The following is an 18,049-nucleotide window of genomic DNA, read 5'->3' as shown; positions in this document are numbered from 1 at the left end:
TTCTGATCTAATCTTTATGATCTCTTTCCTTCTGCTCAGTACCACCAAACCAGCTTTACAACAAATGCTAAAGGAACTTCTCTAGGCAAGAAACACAAGAGAAGGAAAAGACCTACAATAACAAACCCAAAACAATTAAGAAAATGGGAATAGGAACATACATATCAATAATTACCTTAAATGTAAATGGGTTGGGCTTCCCTGGTGGCGCAGTGGTTGAGAGTCCACCTGCTGATGCAGGGGACATGGGTTCATGCCCTGGTCCTGGAAGATCCCACATGCCACGGAGCAGCTAGGCCCATGAGCCATGGCCACTGAGCCTGTGCGTCTGGACCCTGTGCTCCGCAACTGGAGAGACCACAACAATGAGAGGCCCGCGTACCGCAAAAAAAAAAAAAAAAAAAAAAATGTAAATGGATCAAATGCTCCCACCAAATGACACAGACTGGCTGAATGGATAGAAAAACAAGATCTGTATATATGCTGTCTACAAGAGACCCACTTCAGACCTAGGGACACATACAGACTGAAAGTGAGGGGATGGAAAATGATATTTTATGCAAATGGAAATGAAAGCTGGAGTAGCAGTTCTCATATCAGACAAAATAGACTTTAAAATTAAGACTATTACAAGAGACAAAGAAGGACACTACATAATGATCAAGGGATCGATCCAAGAAGAAGATATAACAATTGTAAATATTTATGCACCCAACATAGGAGCACCTCAATACATAAGGCAAGTACTAACAGCCATAATGGGAAATCGACAGCAACACAATCATAGTAGGCAACTTTAACACCCCACTTTCACCAATGGACAGATCATCCAAAATGAAAATAAATGAGGAAACACAAGCTTTAAATGATACATTAAACAAGATGGACTTAATTGATATTTATAGAACATTCCATCCAAAAACAACAGAAAACACATTTTTCTCAAGTGCTCATGGAACATTCTCCAGGATAGATCGTATCTTGGGTCACAAATAAGGCTTTGGGGGCTTCCCTGGTGGCGCAGTGGTTGAGAGTCCGCCTGCCGATGCAGGGGACACGGGTTCGTGCCCCGGTTTGGGAAGATCCCACATGCCGCGGAGCGGCTGGGTCCGTGCGCCGTGGCCGCTGAGCCTGCGCATCCGGAGCCTGTGCTCCGCAACGGGAGAGGCCACAATAGTGAGAAGCCCGCGTACCACAAAAAAATAAAAATAAAAAAAAATAAGGCTTTGGTAATTTAAGAAAATTGAAATCACATCAAGTATCTTTTCCGACCACAGTGCTATGAGACTAGATATCAATTACAGGAAAAGATCTGTAAAAAATACAAACACATGGAGGCTAAACAATATACTACTTAATAACCAAGAGATCACTGAAGAAATCAAAGAAGAAATCAAAAAATACCTAGAAACAAATGACAATGAAAACATGATGACCCAAAACCTATGGGATGCAGCAAAAGCAGTTCTAAGAGGGAAGTTTATAGCAATACAATCCTACCTTAAGAAACAGGAAACATCTCAAAAAAACAACCTAACCTCGCACCTAAAGCAATCGTAGCTAATGTTTTTTTGGTTTTTTTTTTTTTTTTTTTTTTTTTTGCGGTACGCAGGCCTCTCACTGTTGTGGCCTCTCCCGTTGCGGAGCATAGGCTTCGGACACGCAGGCTCAGCAGCCATGGCTCACGGGCCTAGCCGCTCCGTGGCATGTGGTATCTTCCCAGACCAGGCCACAAACCCGTGTCTCCTGCATCGACAGGTGGACTCTCAACCACTGCGCCACCAGGGAAGCCCTGTAGCCTATGTTTTTCACTATGTGGGTCTTCCTGCTTCTGCCTCCAAACTAACTTACTTTATTGGCAAGTGTATTTGTTTTTTAGCCCACTGTTATTGGCAAATTGTGCATTCTTTCCCCACTTTTTCATAATGCAGATTCTTTTGATGTTACAAACTTTATTACTGTGTTATTATAGGTGGAGCTGGTGGAGGAAACTCGACAGCTAGATTCCACGTACTTCAGAAAGCTACAGGCTTTGCATAAAGAGACAGTTTCCAAGAAAGCTGAGGTAAGAAACTCTGTACTTAGAAAAACAAAGATTTTAACCTAGAAAGAGGATTATCACTGCATATATTGGGGGGGGAGCGGGGGGGAGTAGAGATCGTATATTGAGGAAATCATGTATTGATAAAGTAGGGGTCAAGCAGTTTCATTTTCTGCTGCTTCTTTGCCCAACATGCTGCATTTGACAGGTATCACATTTTTTTGACACATTTAACAACAAAGCCAGAAAAATAAAGCAGATGAAGTAGCATAGGGAGCCAAGATACACGTTTGCCTTAGCTAAGAGCCTTCAAGCCACATTATATTCCTTTGAACATTACTGGTTATTTTCTGTATGGCAGCAGCGCTATTTGTTGTCAAGTCACAAAAGAATTAAATTGAGTTTTCCAAACAGAAAAGGAAGTGTTGTGTGACAGCAGTAAGCAAAATAATAAAGAAAAAATATGGAAAGGCTTTAATAGAGTCAATAAAAAGATCATAGGATTGACTAGGATATTAAAGTGTTATTTGCAAATTTGTGATTGGCTAAGTAAACCATGATAGATCCATAAGGCCATAAGATTAAATGTGTGTATCTACATAGAAATGACAGTTTAGATTCATATTTATTGACATGGAAAATGCTCCCGACATATTATTATATAAAAATGTGGGGAACAAAAACACTGGTATCGGGGCTTTCCTGGTGGCACAGTGGTTGAGAATCCGCCTGCCAATGCAGGGGACACGGGTTCGAGCCCTGGTCCGGGAAGATCCCACATGCCGCGGAGCAGCTAAGCCCGTGCGCCACAACTACTGAGCCTGCACTCTAGAGCCTGCGAGCTACAACTGCCGAAGCCTGTGCGCCTAGAGCCCATGCTCTGCAACAAGAGAAGCCACCGCAGTGAGAAGCCTGCACACTGCAATGAAGAGTAGCCCCCGCTCGCCGCAACTAGAGAAAGCCTGCGCGCAGCAACAAAGACCCAACGCAGCTAAAAATAAATAAATAAATAAATTTTAAAAATTAAATAAAAGACCAAACTCATTTAAAAAAAAAAACAAAAACACTGGTATCAGGTAGTCCTATTCACCTAAAATTATACATGCATTCCTAGGTGTATACATATATGGAAAGAGGGCTATCTGGAAAAATGTTCATCAAAATATTAAAAATAGTTAGCTCTGAGTGGTAAGGTTTCAGGTGATTTTTTTAATTTTCTACTTTGTACCTATCTGAAGTCTTTATTCTTTTGCAGTAAAGTTTTACACAAACAGTAAAGCTATTTTTTAAATGTAACCTTCATGTTATTGCCTTATAAACACAGAAATTCTTTATTTGAAATTCTATTAATTAATATCTGGAAAGGATACATAAAAATTCATAAAGTTGTATCTTTAAATTTTTTTAATTTATAATACTATGCATAATACTTATACCTATCAAAAATTGATTTTTTGAATATAGGTAGTTTATCTCATGGTCTGATGCTTTTCAAAAAAAAATAGGGAAGTGAATTAATTATATAGGGAGTTACATAGGAAGGATTTCTGAAGAATAAGCCTCTCTAGCTCTTTGCCCTGAAGGACTTGTAAACTGTTCGCAAAACATCAGAGGTATTAAAAATACCTAACAGGGGCCTCCCTGGTGGCGCAAGTGGTTGAGAGTCCGCCTGCCGATGCAGGGGATACGGGTTCGTGCCCCGGTCTGGGAGGATCCCATATGCCGCGGAGCGGCTGGGCCCGTGGGCCATGGCCGCTGAGCCTGCGCGTCCGGAGCCTGCGCGTCCGGAGCCTGTGCTCCGCAGCGGGGGAGGCCACAACAGTGAGAGGCCCGCATACCGCAAAAAAAAAAAAAAAAAAAAAAAAAAAAACCTAACAATTAACTGTTATATGAAGGAGATTACATCTAAAGTATCTTGTACTACTCTATAACATAAAAAACTTTTATAGACAAACTAATGTTTTATGTTCATGATATATCATTAAGAAAAAGAACCAAGTTACAAAACCATACATAGTTGTATAGTCCTATTACCATTTGTAACAAACTACATGTGTGTACAAAAAAGACTAAAAGGATGCACATAAAAATGTTTGTGGTGGTCATCTCTGAAAGGTAGTACAATGTATGCTTTTTGTTTTCTTTTTATTACAAAAGATATATTACTTCTGTACCAACAAAAATAATAAAATTAATATTTTATAAGCAAGTGTATGGTAAATACTTACTAATGTTCCTGAAAAGAAGGGAATGGAATGGAAAGGAACAGAACAGAATTTGATGTGAGTTAGAACCAGATTCTAGATTCTTTACCCAGTTCTACCATTGGACTGATAAATGCCATTGGCCTAATAGTTAACTTTTATTTCAGTTTCTCTTTAAATTTGGAAAATAATTTGTTGTATTTAAGAGATTTTTATGAAAAGTATTATTTCACTAGGACACTACTTGTGAAATTGGATCTGGTATTTCACCACTTCCTCATGTCTCTAAACAAACAGAATACTGGAATAATGTTCCTGCAGAATATAGGCATTTTAATTTTAATGATCTGCTTAACAACAAACTGGAGTTTGAACATTTCCATCAGTTTCTTGAGGCTCATTCTTCAAGGTAAGGAACATAACCATTTTAAAATTTATTTCTCTGTTAAAATATTTTTCTAAACTGTTACTTCTTTAAGATACTTGTTTTGATTCAACATATGATAAAAATGGTTTGGTGCTAGATTTTACCCATTTCAGTAAGATTAATGAAACCTGTATGGATAACTTTTTGTTGGGAATTGCATTTTGATAATAACAGCCTCCAAAATGTTATTTTAAGTGGTCAAACAATATTTGTTGATTCTTTTACCATTGGCTAAATTAAAACACCAGTACACCTATTCTGATGTTTCTTTCTTTTGCATTTTTCTAAACAGGTGCTCTAATGACTCTTTCTGAGAAGTTTCTCTTTTGTATTTCACTAAGCTATTGAAATTACTGTACTATTTTGTGATTTTCATTAGTTAATACATAAATGAAACATTATAGTTTTGCATAGAATCTTGGTACCTTATGACACATTTATCTAATATAAACTGAAGTATTAATCATATTTTTCCAATAATTTTCTCCCAAGTTAACAAAACTGGTTAGACCTGGGAGCCAAATTTCACGTATATAGTTCCGCTTTGTGGTGATAATTATTCTAAATTTAGCAGGTTGCCAAATAGACATGCAATAGGTGGAAATTTTTCCATATTTGAAATTGATAATACTAGTTCATCATTAATGGAAGAACTCTGAGACCCACTCTACCAGTATGGTGGTAGATTCTTCTCTGACCCCAGCACTCCTTGTATTCATTCATATATTTAGCCAGGATAAGACAATATTAATAATAATATTAATAATATTGTACTCATTAGTTTCGTGGTCTAATCGGTTGTGCTAACTACTCAATACAGCCCTTTCTAAATTCTGTCAAAACAACAACTTGTTTGGTGTTTAATAGAATTGAAAGAAATAAATAAGAAGGGCTGTACTTTTTCATTTTAGCATGGACCTTATGTGCTGGACAGACATTGAACAGTTCCGAAGAATAACTTACAGAGATCGAAAGCAAAGGGAGGCAAAATCTATGTACATTAAAAACAAGTACCTTAATAAAAAATATTTCTTTGGACCCAACAGTCCAGCTTCTCTATATCAACAGGACCAGGTATCAACATGGAGACATATTGTCTACATTTAAGTATGAAAACTAGTAATTTATTTCTTTTTGCCAACAATCTGAGCGTCTTTTTTTCTTTTGCTTTTATAACTTATATGTTGGACACTTTTGATATCTTTTTTTAGGTATTAATAATTATCTACAAATGTCTTTTTTTTAAATAAAGGCTGCCTTCCTTTATTTACTTATTTTTTTCCATAATTTAAAAAATTTATTTATTCATTTATTTATTTATTTGGCTGCACCAGGTCTCAGTTGCAGCATGCGGGGTCTTTACTTGCGGCATGTGGGATCTTTAGTTGAGCCATGCGAACTCTTAGTTGCAGTATGTGGGCTGTAGTTCCCTGACCAGGGGTCGAACCCTGGCCCCCTGGATTGGGAGCGTGGAGTCTTAACCACTGGACCATCAGGGAAGTCCGTCTACAGATGCCTTAAAATTCAGTCAAGTATTATATATTATTAAAACTGCGTTGTTTCTAAAATAATCTATGGAATAAAAATAACTTTCATTCATCCACTCACCCATTCATTCAGCAAATATGGGTGCCTGTGATATGCCAGACGCTCTTCTAGGTGCTCAGGATAAGTGGTAAACAAGGAGGACAAAGTCCTTGCAGCTTTCAAAAGCAGAAAAACAGCCATTATCAGCCATTAAGCCCCATCTCTACCTGTTTTCTGTTCTTCTCTTACCTGAAATTACTCCAGACATAACTGATTTTTGAAAAATCCTGTTTGCCATTGTACTGTCTCCCCAAACAATTTTTATTGACCAGGAACATAGATTTTCCATTTTGTTGAGCCAAGATCATATGGCTTTAATCACAACTTATTAATAACTAGACGGTGTCATTATTTACAGCAAAAATGTCAGATTGGGATTCAGCAGTGGTTTTGAGTGTTCATGTAATTGATCACATGAGATATGGCTCAATTTTAATGCCTTTGAAATATAAAATTAAGTGTTATAATTTATTTAACCTGAAGTTTGCTAATACTAGAAGTTTGCTAGATCAAAGGTGTAGCATTTGAGTTCTTTATTTTTGTAGTTTAAAAGGATGCGTACCCTGATGGCATACACTTGTAAAATACAAATCTCAGATTAATTCAATAAATTAAAAATTCAGAACTATTCACAAGTAGGGCATACCAAATTAAAAATCTAGATCTTTGGGGGGAAAATAAACAAAAGTCCTTGGGAGTAAGAGGGAGAAGAAATTCTAGAATTAAGCAACCTTAACAAAAATGTCTTGCCATTAGTTCCCTGAGATACAAATCTGGTATGTATTAGCAAAAGTGGCTGGGAGTATCTCAATAAGCATAAGTATGAAATAAACACATGGAAAGCATTTGTTTTCTATTTGGCTTGTGCTACATTGTGTGAGGTTTCATGGTATCTGATGCTACTGTGTGAACCTTCCATAGTAAAACTTGCTGAGAATTAAAAATTCAGTGGAAAAAGTCACCCATTGCCGTCATAGCAAATGACTGTGCTTACTACAGAGGAGTTTTCCAAATGACCCTTCTTCCTCATCTTTGTCTTTACTTTTATTTTTATTTACCTATTTTATACTTAAGGATTTCTGCATCGCCTTATGTTTTATACAGACCATGCTGGTTCTAATCCTAGTTGTGTGGCCAATTTGCAGTTTGATTAGCAAAGTAGTCTTCTCTTATTCTCTTTTCTTCTTATTTTTATACAGAAACTGTATTATTATTAATATTATTTGATTAATATTATTAAAGGATGGCTAAGAGAGTTTCTCTTTTTTATATAAAACATTATTATTAGGATTAAGTTAATCTTATTAATCAAATGAGAGCTAAGACTCCAATGAGGAGTCCAGTTTTTTTCTGTGTACAAAAAACTCACCCATTTTGAATGGTATATACACAGAAACAGGATGATTTATAGTAGGAATTGGCCATTAGTATTGTTTTTTAATTAATTAATTTTTATGGCCATTAGTATCGTGGAAGCCAGTAATTATAAAGAAGGAAGATTTTGGCCACAGAGAAATTGTCTTATAAAAGGGATACCTGTGCAAGTCAGAGACTATTGTCTGTATAACCTGGCCTTTTTCTACTTCCTGCTATCTCTGTTTTCTTCTTTGAGGTTGTTGGAACGGCCCTACATTGCTACCACCACCATCATTCCACCATCTCCAGCCCAATGTTTATTGGTAATATGCATATTTATAATGTCTGAGTCAAGGTTGTCTCTTAACTAATTAATGCCTTATTTTTCTCAGACAAAAGAAAATGCCTTCTCAAACAAGTCCATTTGAGTAGAATCAGAGATTCATAGAATATTAGACCTAGAAGAGAACTTAGAAAACTAAAAGTCTAATGCCCTTATTTTACAGTTGAAGAAACTGAAGCCATGGAGAAAAAAATGGCACTGTAGTTGTCACACAGGATAGAAATCCCTGTGTTCTTTGAAATATATTATCATAAGCAAAATCATACATCTAAAACAACCATCACATAAACCACAATTCTCTGTTTGATGTTAAGAGAGTTATCTGTCTTTACTATACACAGTAAAGCCAGGAGCTATTTTAGAGAAAATGAAAATTCTGGCACCTATCAGGTGCTCAGCAAATAGTCTTGGAGTGAATGAATAAATTAATGACTATTAGCATTTCTTTACCTAAACAGAAGTTTGTTGTTTATGTTTCATTTTTATTTTCTTAGATAATGCATGTAAGTGGTGGCTGGGGAAAGATTCTCCATGAGCAGCTTGATGCAGCTGTTCTAATTGAAATTCAGAAGCATGTCCTAAATAGGCTAGAAAATGTGTGGTTGCCATTGTTTCTTGCAAGTGAACAGTTTGCAGCACGTCAAAAGATAAAGGTATGTAAATTAGTTTAACCTTGGGATAGCAACTGACAGCACCTCTCAAAGCCTCAAATGTGAAAGCCTGTTAACTCAGCCATTGTACTTCTATGGCATAGTGGTTAAGAACAGGAAGTCAGACTTCCCAAGTTTTAATCTCAACACTGCCACATATTAATTGTACAACAATAAGTTTTATAACCTTAGTGTTCTCATTTGGAAAAGAAATGGAGTTAATAAGAGTAATAGCTTCATAAGATTGTTATGAAGAGGAAACGAAATGATGTATGTGTAGTTTCTTAGCATGGTGCCTGGTACACAGCAAACACTCACATACTGTCTATTAATATAGTTATTATTTTTTACATTATTGTTATCTAGTCTTCATATAAATGGGCACGGATGTACAAAGGGGAATAGTTAAATGAATTATAAGAATTCCATACTGTGGAAAACTATGCAGTTTTCCATATAAAATGAGATTTCCACATATAATGAAAGATGTTATTTATTGAGTGAAACAAGCAGGATGTAGAACAATACATAGATGATAATCCTGTTATATGTACTTATATCTATATATCTGTCTATTTATGCATTTCTCTTTCTCCTTCTCTCTGTCTGTCTATATTTATGTTTATGAACAAAGATGAAAGAAAAGATCTGCCTCCTGGGAAGGGGTATGGAGAGTGTGAAGGATTTTTACTTTGTAAAGTAGGGTTTTTGTTGTTGTTGTTTTGCTTTGTTTAGTTTTTATTTTATAAGAAGCATGTATTGCTTCAATAATTTTAAATGTCATTATCACACCTAAAAACAGGCAAACCTGATCTTTACAAAAAGAACACAAGGAGAGCATGTAATTTTGGACTTCAGTGTGCAAAGCACATGCCATTAGTATTGATCAGGAAGAATGTAAAAAAGCTGCCCTCCATATTTAATTTATCAAACACTTTGAGTCTTACTTATCTAGAAATATCCTTAGTCTTCTTAGCACCTTAAGTCATGGAAAACACAGTACAGCTGGGAACATAGAACTTATAGTATGGGGAAGAAGACCTGACCTGTTTTAGGCAAAAAGTTCCTGGAAGTAAGCTTTGGGACAACTCAGATTTCCTCACTTCCTTTCTTCAGGCTAACTCTAATTGTCTGTCCAAAGCCAAGTAGAAAGATATTTGGCTCATTAATATTGTTTACCGTGTTTTCTCACTATGTTTACCACAGTAATTTTATTGTAATTTACAGCTCCTTCCTAACTTAGCAATTCTGTGTGTGGCCAGCAATATTCACTGATACTGGCAACCTTAAGCCAAAGACAGAAGAGAAGGAAGATCAAGAATTTTTAATAAAATGATGCTGGAGCATCTCACACATTTAGGGAAAGAGTTGACACTCAAATTTTACAAAGGCCAGGGGCCAGGACAGCCCTGGGAACCCAGCAAGAATAATTCTCAGATCTTTTCTCCAGGCTGTGGCTACCAAAAGACTCAGCAGCAGTGATTCTAGTCCCTGTCTGTCTGGGTCAGCTCCTGGATCTACCTGCTATAGACAGGAAGGTAGAGTTACATAGCACAGATTTGGCAGGAGTGGTTCCCAAAAAAGGGAAAATATTGTGAATAGGCAATAACCTCAAGAAATATCTACTGTATTACCTCCCTGTGTTGAGTAACTTTTGTACTCTTCTAAAATTAGTTGTGGCTAGAGAATACACAAAAATTTGGGCAGTCCTAATTATCCTTCCAGCTTCAGTTTCTATGGGGCCCAAGTGAAACTGTTGTCTACCTTTGGGGCAATACACTCAGGTATTATTATCTCCATTTTGCAGATGAGGAGACTGTTAAGAGAATTTGAGTGACTTGCCCGGGGACATGGACAGGGCTTCCATTTCTAAGTCTTATCCTCTTTCTCCTGTTCTTTCTCTTATTCACACTGACCTTTACCTCATTTTTTAAAGCTGTTAAATCAATAAATGATTTCAATACTGTAGACATTCTGAATAACTCGGATAAAATCATTGGTTTGCTTCTAGGTACAGGTGAGAGACATAGCTGAAGAGCTTTTACTACAGAAACATGAAAGGAAAATTGGAGTCTGGAAGGCAAGTAATATTTGTTGTTATGTTCTTCCTCTTGTAAGTTCCACTGTCAAAGTATTGTTTTTCTTCCTCTTCTTGTACAGAGACGCTCATTGTAGATAATGCTTTTTTCTAAGCCACCAGATGCTGACACTGTTCTTAACTGGCTGATGGAATCTGCAGGAAAGTGTGATTCTACTAGAGCCCTCTTCTTAGAGAGTTCCTTAGCCTGCTCAACCCTAGAAGTGTGTGATTGGACTTTAAATGTGTATTTTTAGTTGTTTTGCTTGTGATGGATTTATTGAGACAGGCTGATCATTCCAGCATATGGTAGTTTATTTATTATTGGGAGTGGTTTACACACAAAGAATGGGGAGTATGCAGCAGAATCAGCAACTTAAATTATCTTACATTATCCTCTTTATTTGGAATTACATTTTAACTTTAAAAGAATTAGGATAGCTATCATTTTGGTGATTATTTAAACCACTACAATATGATACCTAGCTAGAAATTGCCTATTTTGCTTCTTAACAAGCATGATAAACGCAGTCTTCTTTCTGAGCCTACAAATGTATGTGTATTCGTCCTTCTATAGGTCTTGATAAAATGTCAAACTAGACCCAGGTGACCCCCTACAACCTAACAAAGATAAAAATCTATTCGACTGTTAGAGGAGCATATGTATCTGTTAGGATGCTTTTTTCCTGTATTTTCCTCTTGAAAGGAAACAAACTGTTCTTATATTTGTCCTTTGCTATGTATTTTTTTTAAATACTAAATAGAATGGGCTTATATGTCATATTATCGTGCATTATATATTATGTTATTTTCTGTTTAGTTAAATTACGGGTTTTAGTTAAATTACTAAGTTTTAGTATCTTAAGAAGCAGGTCTTAAAACATTATTTGTTGAGTGGGTTTTAAATAAACATCCCAGTCTAATACATAGTTGTTCCTATTTATAGGGTTGTAATTTTAATATGGACCATCTGGTGATGGTCTTAACTTTTTGTCCTTGGAACACTACATGTGCCTCACTAAAATAGTGATAGACATCTATTCACTTTATTTGGGGTAAAGGCACCACCATTCATCTAGAGTGCCTGGAGTTGCCTTCGCTTTTCAGTTTCCAACTCAGATGTCATCCTCAAAGCCCTTCTCTGTAAAGCTCTTACTCCTCCAGGCAGAATTAGTTACTCCTTCCTTTGCATTCCCATAGACTTTTTACATAGCTCTCTTAAAACACTTATATTGTTGGTCACATATGATTTGTCTCAAGAAACTTATTTTATGCATTGTCAGTAATGGATATTTATCATGTGCAATGAATATTTGTCATTGATTACTATAATTCCTAAGTTCATCTAAAATATTGCCTTTAGAATGATGCTTCCTTGCATGGTTGTAGGCTAAACTCAGATTTGGGGCACTTCAATAAATTTATCAAATGAAAAAAAATCTATTCAGTAAATTCAGTAAAATCTATTATTTTTTTTAATCTGAGAAGGTAAAAGAGGATGAATATGTGATCTAAAATGGTCAAGGTAAAAGAAGTAGACATCATATACTTCAGAATTGTGAAGATAAAATAAGTAATACCTTTAAACATTAGTAAAACAACATGGCTTTTTTGTTGTGTAAAGTGAATCCTGGGTCAGAGAAAGCTTATTATTAAAAATATGCACTGATAATTATTTCCTCCAGTTATTAATTATTAATAGTAATTTATTATTAAAATAATCTAAAGATGTCTCACCTAAAAACATGATCTTTTGGGAATTCCGTGGCAGTCCAGTGGTTAGGACTCAGCACTTTCACTGCTGTGGCCCAGGTTCGATCCCTGGTCAGGAAACTAAAATCCCACAAGTGGCACAGCGTGGCCAAAAAAAAAAAAAAAACCACGATCTTTCTAAGATAGAATTATAGTGAAGCTCCACAGTAAATTTCCTATTTAAATTAATAAGATTAATTGGTAATTTTTTCTAAAATTTTTGAAAAATATCTTAAATGTTCAACTGTTTTTACTTTTTAAAAGGCAGGAAAATTATATATTAATGTATAACATATAATATATATAATTATAAAATAATAATATATAATTATAACATTATGATTACTTTGTTCTGTTTAAGCACAGAACTCATACTGTACACCAAAGTGTAGTTTTTCACCATAGTCCCAAACTGTAATGATTGTTAACATTCTTAATGTACTCATATGTTCTAAGTCATCCAATCATTTCTTTTTCTCTCTACCTCTTAAAAACCTGATGCCATAAAAATACAAAGGAGACAAAAGGGAGAACAGAGGGGGAAAGCTGCCAAATTCTATTTATCCATGCCGTAAATTTCAACAGCCAAAAATAAAGGAGATAGAAGTTGGTAATTTTTAGCCTAATAAATGACTTTATTATTAACTTTTAGAACACAGCTAATTTTCTGTATTCTCTGATTTGGACAGCCTGTGGAGAGTAAGTGGATATCGTCATCTTGTGAAATCACTGCTTTCCGTAAAGCATTATTGAATCCAGTTACAGCAAGACAGTTTCAACGGTTTGTGGCTCTAAAAGGAGATTTATTGGAAAATGGGGTGCTCTTTTGGCAAGAAGTACAAAAGTATAAGGTATTGTGTTAGAAGCTGGAGAAAACCACCTCTTTTTGAGGAGGAGATGCATTAACATATCAGTTTCCTAACTTTTTGGACAAGATTTGTATAAGATATCCCAACTTTGATGTTTTCATACCAATGTGTAAATATTGAGGTATCTATTGTTCTGTGTTAGATACATTTATTATTACACAGTGAAAAGTAAGAGTTAGCCCTGAAATGATAGTATTAGGTTTTTCAAGGTTTCACGTATATTATGATCTAATGAGAATCTTCCTGAAAAGTTTTGACTATATTTTTGCATATTGCTTATCTATAAATATACTATACACATTTTTGCTGAAGATATTCATATTCAGTACTTTAACCAAGACCTGTTTACAAGAATTCCTCCTAACCATATTTGCAGCAATAGTAATAAAAGACAGTGGATTACAGATAAATAAACCAACAGAGATGAGAGAGGCTTTACTATTAGAATGGCCAAATTCTTAAAATAAATAAGTGAAAGAACAAGTTATTAGGTGCAAAAGCATTTTATTGTCAGGTTTAAGTGTTTGGTAGAATCCTATAGAATCTGTACATTGAAGAGGAGGAAAGGACTTCCTAGGTTATGTAATATAGACTTGAATACAGGAATGTTGTCTAGAAATACTTAAGAGTAGGCATCCTTGCTCCCAGGGTTAGCAGGCTCATTTCCTTGCAAGCAGCCTATTTAATCCCATTATAAAAGTAGGGAGTAAAACGAAAGCTGGAATTTAAGAGGATAATGCTTTCAATTGGCCTATAATCTACGTATGTATAATATTATGCAGTACTAATACTTTGCAGCATATTTACTCTATATAGTTAGTAGTTGCTCAATACAATCTTACTTCCAGACTTTCTCCAGCATTTTATGAAACTGTTTTCTACCCTTTTCTGTTATCACCAGTTTTTGTACCTTTGTCAACATAGAAATTTCCTCAGGAAAAAAAAAGAATTTTGAGATAAGTTTTTTTTTAATCTATCACAAGATAAGTAATACTAAGATAATTTTTTTGAAAATTAAAAAGGAGGTAGAGTCTGCTTTCCATAACAGGAAATTATTATGAGTGACCAGAACAGTCTTTAAGCTAAAATGAACATGAGTAAGTCCAACCCTGCTAGGATAAGAGGTAATGAGATAAACCGGGCAAAATAAGCATTTAAGAAAACATAGACTCATACATAATCAGCCCTTAACTTTGTGACTGTTTCTCCTTCAAGGCTGCCCTTGGTCTTCATTTACATATCTTTTCTGTGGTATAGAACGGAAGACATATTATACTAGGTAGCTATTAAAAATCATGCTTTAAGGGTGAATTTGTTTATTCAGTAAGCACTTACTAAATCACTAATATGCCAACTATTATGCTAGATTGTAGGAATAAAAAAAATGGATAAAATACACTGCCCTCCTTCGAAGAGGGAATCATCCATGAAAACAAAATATCATGAAATAACATTGATTATGATCCCTGTTCTAACTAGTTATAATTTGGGCACAGAGGGGAAAATGATTCAGGGAGGGTGGTAGCTCAGAGAGGTCTCAACAGAAGTGACGATACTTATAGGGAACTCTACTCAATACTCTGTAATGACCTAGATGGGAAAAGAATCTGAAAAAAAGTGGTTATATATATATGCATAACTGATTCACATCGCTGTACAGCAGAAACTAACACAACATTGTAAATCAACTATACTCCAACAAAAATTTTAAAAAAAAGAAGTGGGACTTTCCTGGTGGCGCAGTGGTTAAGAATCTGCCTGCCAATGCAGGGGAAACGGGCCTGAGCCCTGGTCTGGGAAGATCCCACATGCTGCAGAGCAACTAAGCCCATGCACCACAACTACTGAGCCTGCACTCTAGAGCCCATGAGCCACAGCTGCTGAGCCCATGTGCCACAACTACTAAAGCCCACGTGCCTAGAGCCCGTGCTCCGCAACAAGAGAAGCCACCACAGTGAGAAGCCCGCGCACTGCAACAAAGAGTAGCCCCTGCTTGCTGCAACTAGAGAAAGCCCATGAGCAGCAACGAAGACCCAAACAGCCAAAAATAAATAAATGAATAAATTAATTAAAAATAAATAAATAAATAAGAAGTGATGATACTTGAATTGGGTCTTGAAGAAGTTTGCCAGGGGGAAAGCATTCCACCTAGCAAGTCTTACTGTGCTCACTTTTATATGGCTTACTAATATTAAGTGTTTACATCTGTCAGATATTACCTTAATGCTTTTCATGTAATAACGACTTTATTCTTTATAAGAATCCTAGGTCAAAGCTGTTAATTCTCACCATTTTACAGATGAAGAAGCTAAGGCACAGAGAAGTTAAGAAAATTCTGATATCATACAGCTAATTAAGTAGTAGAGCTGGAATTTGAACCAAGACATTCTATTGCTAAAGCTTGTGCCCTTAACCACTAAGTTATGCTCCCTCCCAGTGATGATTGTAGTAATATGTAAAGAGATGGCTACAGTGATCTTAATCAAACATTATTCTGAATTGCGAAAAATTGGAAAGAACCCTGATGTGTACAACAACAGGACATTGGTTATTTTAATTATGATACATCTATACAGTAGAATACTCTGCAGCCATTAAAAAGTATGCTATAGGAGATTAATCAATGAGAAAAGGTATTCTTATTGATTTTTTTAAAACCTAGCTACTAGAAAGCAGTATGATTCAATATAAAGTGTGTGTGTGTGTGTGTGTGTGTGTGTGTGTGTCCCCGTCCCCATAGAGAAAAGACCTGAAGGAAATATACATCCAAGAAATACTTTTTCAGCACATATCAAGGGCCAGGCTAAATCCTGAAGGTACAGCTGTGATCAAAGCAGCCTTTTCTGGGCTCCCCTGGTGGCGCAGTGGTTGAGAGTCTGCCTGCTGATGCAGGGGACACGGGTTCATGCCCCGGTCTGGGAAGATCCCACATGCCACGGAGCGGCTGGGCCCGTGAGCCATGGCCGCTGAGCCTGCACGTCCAGAGCCTGTGCTCCGCAACCGGAGAGGCCACGACAGTGAGAGGCCCGCATACTGCAAAAAGAAAAACAAAAAACAGTCTTTTCTTTCAGGGCTTACAGTGTTAGGGGAGGGACAGACAAGTGGTAGGCAAGGTGATTATAAGAGTGTGATTAGTGTAGTGGTGGGAGAAGCACAGGGTAAAATGGAAGTACCTAAGATGGCCATCTCCTGGACTGAGGGAGACACAGAAAGTTTACTAGAGGACAGTACAGTTGAACCTTGAACAACAACAAAAGTTCCGCTTATATCTGAATTTTTTTCAATAAATTCAGACTACAGTACTTCACAATCCACTGTTGGTTGAATCCAAGGATGTGGAATCACAGATGCAGATGGCCAACTGTAAAGTTATACGTGGATTTCCAACTGCGAGGCAGGGTTGGTGCCCCTAACCCCCACGTTATTCAATGGTCAACTATGTGCTTAACACATAGGCCTTAACAATATGTAAAAGTGAACTCGGCTATAAGTATAGTAGGGCAGAACGACTAGAAAAATACCAATCCTGATTCTATCTAAATTCTATCTCTATACTCTTAAAATTAAAACCGTATAATTTCACAAATTTGTTTTTATTTCATAATCCTTATATTCCATAATAATAAGCCAGGCTCACCAAATATATGATCATTTCCCTAGTAATGGCAAGAAATTTAATTTTTGGTAACATACCAAACATATGTGTTATAAATAGGCATTTTCAGAGGGAATACTAAATTGAGTAAAGAATGCTAACTGTTATCTCAGTGTAACATTTATATCAAGATTTTTCACATATAACTTATGCCAAATTTATATATGTAAAGTTTTATATGGCAAGCTCTAGAAATGTTCTTTCTTTAATACTGTCTGTAAGATAGTTATTACGATGAATGTCATACAGTAACTACTTAATAAATGTTGGCTTATTTCTGGCCTAGAATTACAAGTTTCCAAATTTGTGTGCTTTCTAGTGATTTAGAGAACAATGTCTTTGATAAAAAATGTCATAATTCAAGCTAAGCTACCTCTTTATTTTAAAAAGTGATAGCCTTACATCTGTGACATAAAACTGGGTCTTTTTTTTTTTTTTTTTTTTTTGTGGTATGTGGGCCTCTCACTGTTGTGGCCTCTCCCGTTGCGGAGCACAGGCTCCGGACGCACAGGCCCAGCGGCCATGGCTCACGGGCCCAGCCGCTCCGCGGCATGTGGGATCTTCCCAGACCGGGGCACGAACCCGTTTCCCCTGCTTCGGCAGGCAGACTGTCAACCACTGCGCCACCAGGGAAGCCCAAAACTGGGTCTTTTTAATGTACAATTACTATTTTAAAATTCTTTAGCTATAAAGATGATAATGCAATAGGTTATCTGAAAAAATATAGATCCTAAGAGATGCATAATAATACACCTGTAACCACCAGCATTCCCACTTGTGCTGCTAGCCTTTTGAGCCTAAATCACCTTGCTGTAGAAGCAGTTATGGTAGAAAAAGCTTTTGTATCCACCTGTAAGTTGAGTAAGGTGCCTATTCTCAGTGCTCTCCTAGGGCCCTGTGTATACCTTTATCATTACCACTTATTAACTATTTCAGATTGGAAAAATGTTTTTCATGCTTCTCTTCCAGTAGAAATTTCTTTGAACATCTTTATTGGAGTATAATTTCTTTACAATGGTGTGTTAGTTTCTGCTGTATAACAAAGTGAATCAGCTAAATATATACATATATCCCTACATGCCCTCCCT

At 36.3% G+C, this 18,049-nt stretch overlaps 1 protein-coding gene across 1 annotated transcript in view; it reads left to right on the top strand.

Moving 5' to 3' along the window:
• RGS22 (regulator of G protein signaling 22) overlaps nucleotides 1-18,049 on the top strand; it is a 149,776-nt gene that overhangs the window by 90,931 nt on the left and 40,796 nt on the right. The window contains 6 exon segments of the mRNA XM_060115727.1: nucleotides 1,973-2,065; nucleotides 4,482-4,654; nucleotides 5,584-5,746; nucleotides 8,453-8,611; nucleotides 10,620-10,688; nucleotides 13,127-13,288. Coding sequence (XP_059971710.1) covers nucleotides 1,973-2,065; nucleotides 4,482-4,654; nucleotides 5,584-5,746; nucleotides 8,453-8,611; nucleotides 10,620-10,688; nucleotides 13,127-13,288 — 819 coding nt within the window.

This window comes from Mesoplodon densirostris, chromosome 13 (genome assembly GCF_025265405.1).
Source record: "Mesoplodon densirostris isolate mMesDen1 chromosome 13, mMesDen1 primary haplotype, whole genome shotgun sequence".
Lineage (NCBI taxonomy): Eukaryota > Metazoa > Chordata > Mammalia > Artiodactyla > Ziphiidae > Mesoplodon > Mesoplodon densirostris.
This window is presented reverse-complemented; position numbering and strand designations above follow the sequence as displayed.